The 15,272-nt window shown below is 40.4% G+C and overlaps 1 protein-coding gene and 1 pseudogene across 2 annotated transcripts in view; one reads left to right on the top strand and one right to left on the bottom strand.

The window, feature by feature from the left end:
* The window catches only part of LYPD6 (LY6/PLAUR domain containing 6), a 113,809-nt gene that overhangs the window by 9,439 nt on the left and 89,098 nt on the right, over positions 1–15,272 (bottom strand). For both annotated transcript variants that reach the window (XM_037523315.2, XM_037523316.2), the window contains exons 2-3: positions 12,630–12,818; positions 4,749–4,847 (exon numbers count right to left, since the gene is read on the bottom strand). In XM_037523315.2, coding sequence (XP_037379212.1) covers positions 4,749–4,847; positions 12,630–12,747 — 217 coding nt within the window. In that variant the 5' untranslated portion in view covers positions 12,748–12,818. The remainder of the gene's footprint in view (positions 1–4,748; positions 4,848–12,629; positions 12,819–15,272) is intronic.
* On the top strand, positions 6,666–8,263 carry LOC119254140 (60S ribosomal protein L26-like; annotated as a pseudogene).

The raw sequence follows: 15,272 nt of genomic DNA, 5'->3' as shown, positions 1-15,272 counted from the left end.
GCTCTTCCAACAGGTTCCTCATATAATATCCTTTCCTATTGTGGCTCACAAAGTCAGGAAAATTGCACAGATTTATAATGAGTGGTTGATGATAGTAATGTTATTGTGAAGGAAGTGCTCAGGGACCAAATACTAAATAAATGGAATCTGAGCAAGTAAAGCATAGAGAGTCAGTTTGGAGGTCATCTTAAATCCTCATTTCTAGGGAGGGGGTATAGTATCAAGAATCTGAAAGTGCCAGAGGCAACAGCTATGTATAGAGGAGGAAGTACTTACATAATACACATTTTGAAAGAAAGAGTTACAGGGAAGAGGAATTTGCTAAAGGTGCCTGGCAGATGCCACCATTCTCCATCAGAACAATTTTAGCTAGGAAAAGCCTTACTTGATGTCTAGTTGACCAAATGATGATTCATGAGTCTACTGAATCTGTAAGCAAGCCTCCACCACTAAAATTCAGTAAGTCTCTATGCACACCCGTATGACTGAGTTAGCTTTAGAAGATTGCTGAAACTCAGGCAATCTCCTAAGCAATTTGGGATGTGGTTTATTCCATAGAGAGAAGATTGAATACTTATACAAAATCCTTTTTTCACTGTCAACAAATTCTTTTTTATATCAACATGTCATAAAATAAGCAAAAAACATGAACATCACAGAAACTAGCAGCTACTGAGCTGTTCTTGCTAAGTCCATGGGTAGGCCTATAGCTGCTTCAAACTAAATAATAAGCAAACAAACAAACAAACAAATCTAGGGTTAGTTATCAGTAATTAGGCCCATTTTTTTAAAAAAATAGCAGGTTTTTTTTTTAAGATTTATTTATTTATACAAGAACTGGGGTACAGGCCAGAGGCGCAGGAGGGTGAGAGAATTCACCAGAGACAGAGAGGGGAGCAGAACAGGGAGACTGACTGAAATACACTGCTGAGGGGAGTAGCGGGTGTGACAGGAGAGGTCTGCCACGCTGTGAGGGAATCCCCCTGTCCAGTCGGAAATCAAACCCATGTTGCAGAGGCTCTGGACAGCTTCATAATGCTGAGGTCAACCCGCTGCACCACCGGGGAGGCCCTAATTAGGCACATTTTCTATTTTAATCTAATAATAAAGGCATTACTGTCATTTTAAGAAAAATCTGGAGAAAACCCAGAGGACAGAGTAACCAAGAAAGAGGCTGAGAGTGGCTTCATCTCTTCCCAAGTTACAGGCTTAGTCCCCATTTCTTTCCAATCTTCAAGGCCCAACAAAAATAACTGACTCCTCTCTTCTCCAACACAACCTGTTGCCATACCTAGTTGAGGTTTCTCCCCTCTTCTCTGGCCACAGCTGGGAATCCTTTAAATTCCCCTAGCATTATTGCTGTGTTTCCCTCAGCACTTGGCTTTTTCCTGCTATTTTCCACATTTGATATGTTGAGATCTTATCTCCCTGGCAAACCTGAGTGCTCCTTGAAAGGAAAAACCAGATTCCTAACGTCTATGGCCTGATCCCTCCTCTCCCTTGCTGAGCCGGGAGAGTTAGTTCTGTGTCATGAACCTTAGGACATGCCTTTCCATCTAGCCCTAGAAATCTAAAGACAAAGAATTAAAGTGGGAAGAAATGAAAGGGCAAAGAAGTAGTTGTGTGAAGACCTGTGATACCTTAGGCATCTATACTTTGGAAGGATAGAGTTTGTCCTCAAAAGAGAGCATCCTAATGGAATGCCCTCTTTTTTTTTTTTTTTTAAGATTTATTTATTTATGCAAGAGCTGGGTTACTGACCAGATGCGCAGGAGGGTGAGAGGATTCACCGGAGACAGAGCAGGGAACAGAACAGGCAGACTGATGAAATGCACTGCTGAGGGGAGCAGTGGGCGAGACAGGAGAGGTTTGCCATGCCATGTGGGATGCTTGCCAGCCACCCGGGATTGAACTGGCACTGCAGAGGCTGCAGACAGCTTCACAGCACTGAGCTCAACTGCCTGCGCCACCAGGGAGGCCCATGGAACGTCCTCTTATTTTGAGAGGAATTCAAGTGGACTTCTGTCACTTGTTTTTCCTTAGTGACAGAGACATACCTGTACACCCTCAGACTTGGGCTAGACATCTATGAAACAAGGCCAGGTGCCTGAGACCACCGTTCACAGTCCCTCCCTCTGCATCAGCTCTGCAAGCTCCACACCAACAGCAGAAGGCCATTTGCTGTATAAACCTCCGACTATGGCAAAGTCTCAAACATGAATCTACCAGCTTTTTCCCAGTGGGAACCAGTCCAAAGGTTATTGGCTATATATGCAAATCATCCTGTTCTTGTCCAGAGTTAGTTTACAGTGTTTCTCAAATTTTGCTGCATATTAGAACTACCTGGGGAGCGCTTGGAAAGCCTTATGTTCAGCTGTACCCCATACTGTTTATTTATTTGTTTGTTTGTTTGTTTGTTTAGAGAAAGAAAAAAGTTTATTGAGGAGAAAAGGAACAGAAATAAAGTGGGACTCACAGCCCATGGAACCTTGCCAGGGAGGGTAAAGGAAGCCCACCCCATACTGTTTATTTTATTTATTTATTTATTTTTTTTTATAGAGGCATGTTTTTATTTATTTATTTATTTGTTTGTTTGTTTTGTTTATACATGTACTGGGTACAGTCAGAAGCGCGGGAGGGTGAGAGAATTCACCAGAGCCAGAGTGGGGAGCAGAGCAGGCAGAAGGACCGAAGTACACTGCTGAGGGGAGCAGCGGGCGGCAGGGGGGGTCTGCGCACCATGTGGGACCCTCCTCTGGTGGCCGGGGAGCAGCCGGGGATCGAACTGGCGCCGCAGAGGCCGCGGGCAGCTTCGCAACCGAGCGCTCAACCGCTGCGCCACTGGGGAGGCCCCACCCCATACTGTTTAAATATGAATCTCTGGGAATGGATTCTGACATCACTGTTTTGAAACTCTATCCTGTGATTTCAATGTGCCACACTGACAAGTGGTTTCACCCGATCTATTGCAAATGTTCACTCTGCAGTGATATTGTTAGAGAACACCAGCTCATTCAGAAATGAACTCATGACTGCAGCAATGTGAGAGGCTTACCTGAGATCACCTGAATGACTGAGTATCTCGGTGTGGGGAAGCCATTCTACAGCATCTCCACATTTTTTCTCTTCTCTGTAATTTTTTAGGACCTACTAGCATCTCCACCTTAAAGTTAATAAGTGGGGAGAGGAGCACCACTGACTGTTGATTAGAATCACTGGGAATATTAAAACACATCTATGCAGGGCCCCTAGCTCAGAGAAGCTGCTCAATGGACTGGACTCCTTAATGTGTGATTTCCAAATTACCAGCACCTGCAGCACCTGGGAGTCTCAGGCCCCACCTCACACCAAATGAACCAGAGACTCAGAAAGAGGGGAGGGGAGAAATCTGTGTCTTAATAAGCCTCCCAAGGAATAATGACTACAAAGAAGTTTGGGAACTGGCCTACAGCACAGGCTCCAGTGATTTTGAAGACATCCAAAGACTCATGGGTTATGTAGTACTGGCTTTGGTTGCTGACAACTGTCTCTTAATTGCAGTTCCCTTGACCTCCCAAAGTCCAAGCTTCCATGAGAAAGAGGGCCTTTCATGGTGAGTAGGAGAGCTCTTGCATTATGTCTAAAAATAATAGATTTGGTGTTGGCAAGTTCACTCATTTTAACAACTGGATTAGTAAAGCAGTAAAGCAGTAAAGCCTGTCGAACCACTCAAACATTTGTGAATAAAATGTCCTATCTTCATCATATCCCCATCAAACGAATCGACTTTCTTCCAAATATCAAACAGCTAATTATCAGTGACTTCATAGCCAATTATAACCCTTTTTTAGTCAATAGTATGAAAGTTATATGAATATAAAGCATCTCTTCATTTTGAAATGGGCTTTTGGTTCAAAGTTTTATGCTTTAGCTGGATTTTCAACTCATCCTTCAGAGAGAACTGAATATTTAAAAAGCTCAGTTTTTATTTGTGCAAAGATGACATTTAGAATTCTAGCTTTCATGCTAGCATAGAAGTCAGTTTCAAGTCAGGATAAAAGCCTCTGGCAAGATATGTAATAAATGGAATCTTTAGATGAACATTGACTCATACTTTACATAGAGGAAGTTACTATGCAGTGACTTTGGCTTCAAAAAGTAGCAAAGAGGCTGGTTGTTCACTTCTTGGACTGTGTTTGTTTTGGCTGAGTTTGGGGATGAGAACTATCACTTACCTCCTTTGGTCCTTCAATGACGTTTCATCAGAAAGGGGGTAATCCTATGAATCACTCTGTGTTTCTGAGAGTCTTTGATGATATATTATTGGTGTGGTATAAAAGATCTACTAACAGGGCCTCCCTGGTGGTGCAGCGGTTGAGCGAGCGCTGGGTTGTGAAGCTGCCCGCAGCCTCTGCAGCACCGGTTCTATCCCTGGCTGCTCCCCGGCCACCGGAGGAGGGTCCCACGTGGCGCGTAAACCTCTCCTGCCGCCCGCTGCTCCCCTTAGAAGTGTACTTCGGTCCTTCTGCCTGCTCTGCTCCCCGTTCTGGCTCTGGTGAATTCTCTCACTCTCCTGCGCTTCTGACTGTACCCAGTGCTTGTATAGATAAATAAAAATAAATCTTAAAAAAAAAAATCTACTAACAGCCTTAGAAAAAAGTGGTGATTGAGATTGCAAGCATGCCCCTTTCTATCCATGCATCAAAGTCAACAGAGCTGTTAACTCACAGACAGCTGTGAGGACCCCAGTCAGCTTACTGAGAGCTTACCTCGAGGACAGTAGATGTCGGGAGCCCATCGGTTGCATTCATAATTGTCTGCTGCCTTTTCGCAGGTGAAACATTTAAATCCACCAGGGTACGGTGTGGCTATAAAAAGGATCAAGAGAAAAGATTAATTTTTTAAACTGAACAGAATTGTGCATCAGAAAGTTAGACATTTTAATTTTCTAAAAAGAGTTCTCAATACTGCCTGACAGTTTCTTAAAAAACTAAATATGTAACTACCATATGATTCAGCAATTGCTCTCGTGGGCCTTTATTCTGAGAAATGGAAAGTTTATATTCACACAAAAACCTGTACACAAATGTTTGCTGCAAATTTTTTCATACTAGCCAAAAAACTGGACACAACAGAGAGTTCCTTCAATGGGTGAATGGTCAGAAAAATTGGTGCAGCCATACTATGGAATGTTAGACAGCAATAAAAATGAACAATTCAAAAAAAATGAACTATTATGCATTCGATGACCGAGATGAATTTCCAGAGAATTAAGCTGTGTGGAAAAAAGTCAATCCTATGATGCTATACACACACACACACACACACACACACACACAGAGGATTCCATTTATATAGCATTTTTTAAATGACAAATTTTAGAAATTAAATGAAGGAAATGGAAGTTGCCAGGACTTAGGCGACACTCCTACAGGGCCTCTCAAACCATATCCGGAGTCTGTAGGTCAGCATGCTGAGGGCATGTGGGGTTGTGGCTGCATTGCAGGTTCCTACTTCCAGCAGAGGGACGCCCTGCTCCCCAGCCTGGAGGCTACATCTTACTTCCTGAAGAGACCGTCCTGTAGGTGCCCATATTCTTTGCCTTGCATGTACACGCAGGCCAGCAGATATCCCATGAGAGTCATGCTCTAGAGAGAGCCCAGCACAACTAGGGTCTTGCAGGCACTTAAGGGTGAAGATCCACAAGGAGTCAGGCCAGGCTGTTCGCCATCCTTTTGACCTGGTGTTTTCATGTTTTGCTTCATTCTAATAATGTGCTTGCTTTGCCACTTAGAGTTTTGCCTTCATAAACAGGACTTGTCCGTGTTGTGTTTTTTTTTTTTAATTTGTAAAATTACCTGGCCTCTTTGAAAGCTGCAAACACTCCAACACTTCATCTGTAGGAGCCAACTGTTCTCCCTCACAGATGGCTGAGCCTGCATATCCCACTGGCGGAAATAATCATCTCAGGGTAAATTGCTTTGCCCACATGGAACCAATTAAGTATGTTATCAAAAATAAATGAAGGAGGAGGCAGCAGCTTAAGGCCAGAATTATGGGCCAGATATAACTTTGATTTTCACCTTGCCTAGAGTATCGGCCCATCCTTGCAACTTGCTTGCAATATTTCACAGAGCTGACTCTGATAATATCCAATAACTTAACATGATCAAAAGTCATACTGTCTGAAAAAATGTAGGTAACTGGACCTTTCTATGGGGCCACTGATAGTTCTATTCCTCCAAATAGTTGGTGATTCAAATTCATAAACAGAATGAAAGCAGTGCATGGACCATCTTAGAAAATGAGGAATGAGAAACAGCTTAGACAGTCATCCAACCAGTTCATTTCCAATGAGAACATTTCTATATAGGGAAAAATGCTCACTCTATCATATAAGATAATCAGCAGAAGTGAATTATTTTGTAAACACACACACATAATTTTAATATCCCTCATATCCTACCATCTAAATAGGTGGGTTACATTTGAGTTGAACTATTAAGTTGAGTACATGCCTAAAGAATTTGAAACAGTTTGTTAAATTTCAAAACCATGCAATATCCTTATGGATGCTTATTTTTTATAAATACCATTCTGGAAAAAAAAAAAACGCACAAAATTATCTTAGAAAATTATCCTAGCTCTTTCCTTTTGTGGACATCGCTGAAACCCCAGTGGTCAAAATGAAGTTCAATCCCATCATGAATTCTGACCTGAGCAAGAATTGTAAAAGGCATTTCAATGCACCGTCCCACATTTATAGGAAGATCATGTCTTCCCCTCTTTCCAAATAGCTGAGACAGACATACCAGGTCCAATTCATGCCCATTCAGAAAGATGATGAAGTTCAGGCTGTTTGAAGACACTATAAAGGGCAGCAAACTGGCAGAGTAGCCCAGGCTTATAGGAAGAAAGACATTGTCTACACTGAACAAGTGCAACTGTTTGGGTGAGCCTTCACCCCACCAAGGTTGGTATCACTAGGCTAAAACTGGCAAAGACCTCAAAAAGGTCTAAGAGCTCAAAGCTAAATCTTGCCAAGTAAGAAAGGAAAAGGACAAATACAAGGAAAAACAATTGAGAACATGCAGGAATAGAGTAGTTTTATATACAACTTTCATTAAAAACTGCCAAAATAAAAAAATAAATTGTCCCAGTTGGATAAACTCTGATGGTTTGATGGTTTCACTATCAACTTTAAAATATTTAATATATACATCTGAAATAGCTTGTAAAATCTTAAGTAGAATTATCAGTGTGAGTTTTAAGAAAAAAATGTAAATGATTAGTCAAAGAATAGTTTTGCTCAAAAAATGATCATGACGCTAAGGTTTATGAGTGCAAGCTAGCTGTACCTCTTCAGCTTGCATGATTAATTCACTAGAGTATCCAATTTTATCTGTCTGTCATTGAAGCCAGCAAAACTTAGCTGGAATGTTGAATTAGTTATTCCTGGAAACTCTCCCATCAAGGAGATAAATTAAGAAATTTGAATGAAGATTGACGATCCAGCCACTCCAAAAACACAAGTATTAAAAACCCAGCACTAATAAGTTGTAGTGTCCCAAAATATAGATTATAAAATAGACTCTTCAAAATTATTTTATCACTGACATATTAAAGACTGTGTCATTTCTTATAGTATGTAGGTCTGGGCTCTGAGAAAACTCCAAGTATATTGAAATAACGACAGGAATATGAGCTTAAACACTATGGAACCAGGGCCTCCCCTGGTGGCGCAGCGGTTGGGCACTGGGCTGCGAAGCTGCCTGCAGCCTCTGCAGCGCCAGTTCAATCCCCGGCCACCAGCAAGGGTCCCACATAGTGCGCAGACCTTTCCTGCTGGGCCTGCTGCTCCCCTCAGCAGTGTATTTTGTCAGTCTGTTCTGTTCCCTGCTCTGGCTCTGGTGAACTCTCTCACTCTCCTGCACTCTGACTGTACCCGGTGCTTGTATAAATAAATAAACAAATCTTTAAAAAAAAAAAAAAAAAGCTATGGAACCAAAATAATGCTATGTTGCAAGTCTCTGAACATGATTAGCAGTACATATCATTAGCAATTTAGACATATAATCTCATTTTTGGTGACTTTATTTGAAAATCTACTAGCTCATATCTGTGATTTCTCAATGATGGCAATCTAATATTTGCCAATGATGGCAATCTAATATTTGCCATATAAGAACTTATATTTTCATGTTGGCAGAAATTACTACTGACCAGCAAATACTCAAACCCTTTTCAGCCCGACAACCCCCTGAGAGCAGTTTTAAGCGACTAATTATAGCACAATACAAAGTAAATGGTGAAATTCTTCTCTCTGGAAGTAGCCAAAAGGTCTACAATGAACAAAAACTATCTTCAGTAACTTGCTAATTGATACTGCATCTGATAAAGAAGATTTTTTTAAAGGAAGGAAACAGTTCCTAAGAGATATGCTATTTTCTTCTTTTTCACTTCAAAGCAGTACAGAGCAAGTAGAGTTTCAAATTGTGGCCCCAGCTGTGAATGAATCTAATTTGGCTCTTGATCACAGAGTTAATAAGCTTAGTACTCTGTATTTCAGGGCATAAGTCCTTGGTCCCTCAAGAGAAGGTGATTGTAATGAAAAAGAAAAAACGACAAAGTGCCTAGTTACTTCCTGTAACATAATCTGCCCATTAACTCTCATGGTCAGCTATAGTTCAACCGACCATAATTCATTTGTAAGGCATCAGAAAAGATTTCATCTTTGTTCCCATCTCTTGGAACTTTCGCCTGGACAAAGGCCTTCAGTTACCAAAACTATGGTGGGAAGAGAATCTTATTTTGAAATGTCTGATAATATATAATGCATCCAAACTTTGTTTATATTCTTGCCAAATTAATATTCATTGTTTTTGGAACTGGCTGCAAATATAAAATTTCTAGAAAGTTAATAATCTGATCTTCCTTTCAGCGTGCAAAGCAAAAAATATTGTTAATATAATATTTTGTTAGCTTGTTTTGTTGTCCTTTTTATTTTTTATTTATATATACTTTACATCATTCTTCATTTTTGTACAGTGTATGCTTTCTCCTCTCAGTTGTAGTTCCCATAAAATTCCCATCACAAATTCACCCTTGCACCATTACCATAGTCCCTTGTGCTCTTCCCACCCCTATTCTGATCCCTCTCCCTGCCCCTCCCCTGCAAAATGTCTCTAATGTATAGTTGACTGTTTATTTTGTATTTTTTATTTATTATAATTATTTTCATTGTTGTTTTTTCATTGAAATGACTGATTTACAACACGGTATAGGATTCAGAGGTTCAGGATCATATCAGATATATGTTAACACTAATCACCCATCATCAAGACAACCATAGTCCTTCTCTGCCATCCATAGGACACCCTCTATGTCCTGCTCTCTCCACCCTTCTCCCCACCTCCAGCCTATCCCCGCTTCAGTTCTACAGTCAATATAATTTTAAAACACGAACATAGTTCTGATTGAAATGCAATTCCTGGTACCTTTCTAGAAAATCTCATTATTTCCTAAGATTTAGAATTATGAGAAAACTTCACAGGCTCTCTATCTGCACATAAACAACTCCCCTGCAAAGATCTAGCTCTTTGGTCCACAGGATTAAGAAAAGACTCAGAATAAGCAACCAGAGGAAAATTGGCTTTCTTAGAAGAAGCTTCTATTACAAGGAAAGAAATGGAGGCCAAGAACAGTTGAAGCCACTTATGAATGAAATTCTGCTATCTCATGATATCCACAACCAAATAAGTAGCTCCATTTCTCTTAACACGAAATCCTCTTTTGAAGGCTTTTAATTAGGTTTTGGAACTTTAATCAGGGGCTGGGAAGAAATTCATTCATTTTGAACATAAAAACATACATACAAATTATAGGAAAGCATATTCCTGGGAGCAGAGCCTCAAGTTTGAAAGCCATAAAGTTTATTTCCTTTAAAGGCTTAGAAAACTTCAAAGATTAGGGAACCAGAAAGCAAAGGAGATTAGTCATGGCAGGTTCAACTTTCTCAACCTGGGTTCTAATCTCATCCCATTAATAATCTCTGAGATCTGTTCAGGTCATGAGAAAAGAGTGTGTGTTTTCTCATGTCTCCAGCATCACTGCATTTCTCTTTGGGCAGGTTCTGAGCAGTATCTAACTTTAATGGAATCCAGCTCACTTGCTGCCCCCATCTCCCAAAAAAGATGTTTGTGCCTCCATCTAAAAAGCAAGGTGATTCTTTAATAATTTAAAATCAAAATAATCCATGCTTCCCTCATATATTTTTAATGATGTGTGTTCTACAGAAATCTTTGTAGAAAAATCACTCCATCGAAATATGGTCCAGTGGGTGCAGCTCAGGGCAGAGGACCATGACCATTTAAAAAATGAAAGTGTGAAAACAACCAAAAAAAACCAAAAACTTCTGAACTAGCTCAGAGAAATGCGAAGTGAACTCTGCTTTAAAGTGGGCAGAATAAACAAAGTTCTGCCCATGTAGGGCCTGTTGGCAGTAGCTTCAATCCAGCAAGAACTTGTACTTGCTAAGGATAGGCTAGGGAAACTGAAAGACAATTCAGCTCCCACCCGCTATGAAGGGTCTATATGCAATCTAGCTTAGGAGTGACTTCTCTGTGCTTCTCCATGTCTCAAAATCTTACCAGAAAATTCCAATGATTCTTTGTGTATGGTGAGTGCTTTTTAATCTAGCCAGGGCTTCATTTAATTAACACTGGTCACGTGCGTGGAACTTTCCTCAACTTCAAAAGAGCACAAGTGATTCCTGCTCTGATCTGGCAGAGCTCATCCTTCAAAGAGTCTATTCTGAAATGGCATGACTTTCCCAAGAGAGATCCCTCCATCCAGGCAGGGGCCCACCACACCACTAAGGAAAGAGTGGTCGATGCATGTTTGTTTTGCTCATGTTCACTGAGGTCCCATCCTCAGTTTTCCTCCCCACCCTGTGAGGGCAATCACAGCCTTAGAGAATGTTCGCTGTCAGCCTGCTTTTCATTCCCAAGTGACTACTGAGTCTGTCACTAAAGCAGACAAATGATCCCACCAAAAAAAAAAAAGAAAAAAAAGAAAACCCTGACAATCAAACCTAAGAATATAGGTTTTGTTCACAAAGTCTAATTTTGAAAAGTATGGTTCTTTGGGGAAAAGAATAAAATCTCCAATCCTGGAGATAAGCAAACACAAGACACCTTCTTTTCATGAATCTTACTAAATCAAAGCAAATCCATGCAGAAACAAGCAGCCAGGTAAGCTTCCCCCAAATTAATCAGTAGGCACCAGAATAAACTGGTAAGAGCATACAGTAGTGATGAGTTCAACTATTTGCTGCTTGTCAAAAGTATACTTGGAGTTAAAATACCAGTGAAGTATTTTTAGCACCCTCAGTTTGCTATCTAAACCAATTACAACACCATCATAAACAACAACCATCCAATTGCTATTATGTAAATACCAAGAGTTTTTTCGATATTGTTTCTGGTCCACAAAATAATGCTACAGAATGTGTATTATTTCATATATTTTAGAAATGTGTAAATAAACACTTAAAAAGATTCCCAAACCTTTATTGAACTTTTACATTTTCTCACACTCAGTGCTAAGAGATTTTTATGCTTTCTTTTATTAAATCTTCACAAAGTTAGGGAATTAATTTCAAATCCAAAGGCTACAAAGCAACATGTGTATTCCTCGGACCAGCACTTATCTAAACCAAAGTATACAGGTGTTAAATAATCTACCTATGAGGTATCCAAGGAGTAGATTAGAGATGGTACCCAATTTGTAGATTCTAAGGTTCTCAAAAACAAGGACTGCTTTATTTGCCTTTATGTCTCCATGCTGTCCCAAGGCTTGACACACAGGAGACACTCAAAAAATATTTGTCTAATATAACATCTCAAAAGAGTAATACATCTCTAGCAAAATGTTAAAGGTAAAAATATAAACATAGTTAGTTCTTACCACCACAAGGGCAACCCAGAAAGGATTTCAACAAAAATAAAAGAGGTGACATAAATACAGAGATTGTAGTGAAAGGAGGATGGGAAACTTCTGTGTTCTCAAAGTGTGATCCTTAGCATACTGGGAGCAGTTGCACCCAAAATTCTTGCTAAGGGTTAAAAACCATGGGTACAGCTCCAAATATATGCAATCAGACACTCTAGGGAAGGGATATGGCCATCTACATATTACACACGCCCTAGATAATTCTTAAACACAGGAAACCAAAACAGATAGGAAGCAATTACTTTGCAACAGAGAATTAGATGCACAGACAGGAAGACCAGATAATATCTTGCCTATAAAAGATGATCTTTAGCAAACACCTTTTTTCTAGTACATGGCGGTTCCCTTTGATAAATGACTGAGTGCTGGCACAAGTCAAAGGGAAGGTGTTCACAATCAGAGCAATTGTGTAGGAAACAGAGAAAATGAGCCTAATAATTTGCCTTAAAATGTATAAAATCAACCCCACTTTCCCATAAAAAGGTGAGAGTAAAAATAGAGCATCTTTGGTAGCACCTGCACTGCCAGTTAACCCACCAAAATTTCCCCTGTATTGAAGGTTGTCTTGTCCTGGCCATTTTTCAACGCGTGTCTTGAAATAAAATGACATTTCCGCAGCAAAGAGAACAGAGTCTTACTTGAAGGGTGGAGGTAGATTATGTCTTTCACTGTGAAGTCTCGGGACTGAGCAGCTTTCAGACAATCAGCCAGCAGGCTCAGCAGCAGAAGCCAGGCCAGGGCAGGGCCAGGTTCCATGGCAGACCGAGGTGTCACTCATACAGGGGGCCCGGGAGAGGGGACTGAGGATGACTGAAGAGAACTTGCACCTGAAATAGGAAGCAAGATGCATCTGAGTGTCTGACTTAAAAGCCCTTGGAGACTTGGCTAAGTTCCTATGTTGGTGGGGTGAACTGGAGAGGAACAGAGTTCTCAGAGCACAAAGGAAGTGAGGGTACACAAAGAAATTTTGGTTATTTTAGAGCATTTAAAAAATTCCAGCCAAATCTACACTATTCTCAATCAGGTTGCAAATGCTCCATTGGTAGCAGTTCCCATAAGATTCAGCAGAGATGGTATCAAGAGAGATTGACTTTTAATGAAATTCAGCTATTTTTGCCAGGAGGCCAAGGGACGGTTGCCAGAATGCAACAATAAATAAGTCAGGTACAAAACTCAGAGGCATTTCCCTGATAATGGCAAAAGCCAGGCAGAAGAGCTCAGCCTCACCAGGTCATGTTGCCCTTGCAAACTTGTACAGATTTTCAGATTTGGGGGGATAAAGAAATATGCGTAAATTCGGTGTCACCCAAACCAAAAATTATCTTTATTGTTCAATATCTTTTTACTCCATAACTAACACTATTGACAGGTACTGTTGAAGTCCTGTACATGTATCAATTTATCCTCCTAACAATCCTACAAGGTGGGTGCTATTATCGCATTTTGAATAAACTGAAGTTCAGCAAATAAGTAAAGGAGGTGACACAAAACCAGGCAGTCTGGCCATTGGGTCCACATTTTTTTTTTTTTAAGATTTATTTATTTATTTATTTATACAAGCACTGGGTACAGTCAGAAGCACGGGAGGGTGAGAGAATTCACCAGAGCCAGAGCAGGGAGCAGAGCAGGCAGACTGACGAAGTACACTGCTGAGGGGAGCAGCGGGCGGCAGGAGAGGTCTGCGCGCCATGTGGGACCCTCCTCCGGTGGCCAGGGAGCAGCCGGGGATCGAACCGGCTCTGCAGAGGCTGCGGGCAGCCTTGCAACCCAGCGCTCAACCGCTGCGCCACCGGGTAGGCCCTGGGTCCACATTTTTAACCCTTTGCACTCCGCTGTCCCCTCTCAGGGGACATCGGAATTCTAGCATATCACTCGGATGTCCCCTCTCAGGGGACATTGCAATTTATTAGTGATTACGGGGAATTGAGTTATTTCAACGCAACTTTTTGAGACATGCATGTTTCCCTTAAGTTTTATCTTGAAATGGCACAAGAAATTAAATGAAAATATCGTAAAATTACTAAGATATATACAAGAAATGTCAGCAGGTTTTGTGTCAGACGAGAACGTGAGATGCGTGCTCACGACAGTCCGAGCACTTCGCGACGCCACTTGAAAAGAGCGATAAGGGGAGTTTGTAGAAGAAAGGTCGGTTTTCGAACATAGCGCGCACTATACAGTGAGATATATAATTACAAATAAACAGGTCTACATCTGGAGGAAAAGATTTTCAAAGCTGAGCTCATTTTGGTTTGAAGCTTCAAGCAGTGCACATAGATCTAACGAGGAGAAAATCGGAAAAGTGATTCTTTTCTTAGTGAATAAATTGTTTGGTGAAAGCTATTTTGGTAAATATCATCTTGTCAGTTAGTAATAACAATTAGAAATTTTCAACCCATGCATTTATTCACATTTTTTATTAGAACAATGGCAAAGTGTCCAACCACAAATGAGTCTCATGACACTAGTAGTAGTGAAGATGAGCTCCAGATAGACCTCTATACAGACATGTCAAACATGCACTAATCAGCCTGCAATGCATATTGGGGAGTGTTACAAAACTTATCATACTGTACAAAATTATAAACAATAAAATATTGTTTTTTTTTGCAAATATACATTCCTCGATGTCACCCAATTCATATAAGTCCAATATCATTATAATACGTTACTTGGTTCCAAAATTATACTAAATAATACGAGGGTCTGTAAATGCACGTTTCCGCCGCAAAGTAGCGTCAAGTACCTGGTAGCCAATGTCCAGAATGGTTCGGAGTGCAAAGGGTTAAACACTAGTTGACACTGCACTCTTCCAAAGACTGCTGTGTTAATAGCGCTGAGACTTAACCCCTATGTCACTAGGGAGGCCCCAGAATGATAGGAAGTTTTAAAATAAATATAGAAAATGGAAAAACCTAAGGAAATCAGAAATAGATTCAACAATTTACATGATACAAGCAATATTTCCAAATTATAAAACAGGAAAATAATAAATAGCATTAACATACCTTGATTAAATTGTGAATAAGGTCCAGTGAAACCAAACATTGCATGGTACAGTAAAATTAATTCCAGATGGATTGGTGTGCTCATTACATTTTAAAATACATATTGTCAAAAAATAGAGGAGAGCACTTATTATCTTGTAATAGCCCGAAGATGCCTATTTCATTCTCACTTGCCATCTTTGGTTTATATTTTGGTCCTCCAAGTAAACATGCATTCACTTAGTAAATGTGACTGCCAGGCATTATGCTGGGCACTTAATGAACAACGTGATA

Source organism: Talpa occidentalis, unplaced genomic scaffold, assembly GCF_014898055.3.
Source record: "Talpa occidentalis isolate TD23 unplaced genomic scaffold, MPIMG_talOcc4v2.1 talOcc4.3, whole genome shotgun sequence".
NCBI lineage: Eukaryota > Metazoa > Chordata > Mammalia > Eulipotyphla > Talpidae > Talpa > Talpa occidentalis.
The sequence above is the reverse complement of the archived record's forward strand: the minus strand, read 5'-3'. Positions and strand labels throughout refer to the sequence as shown.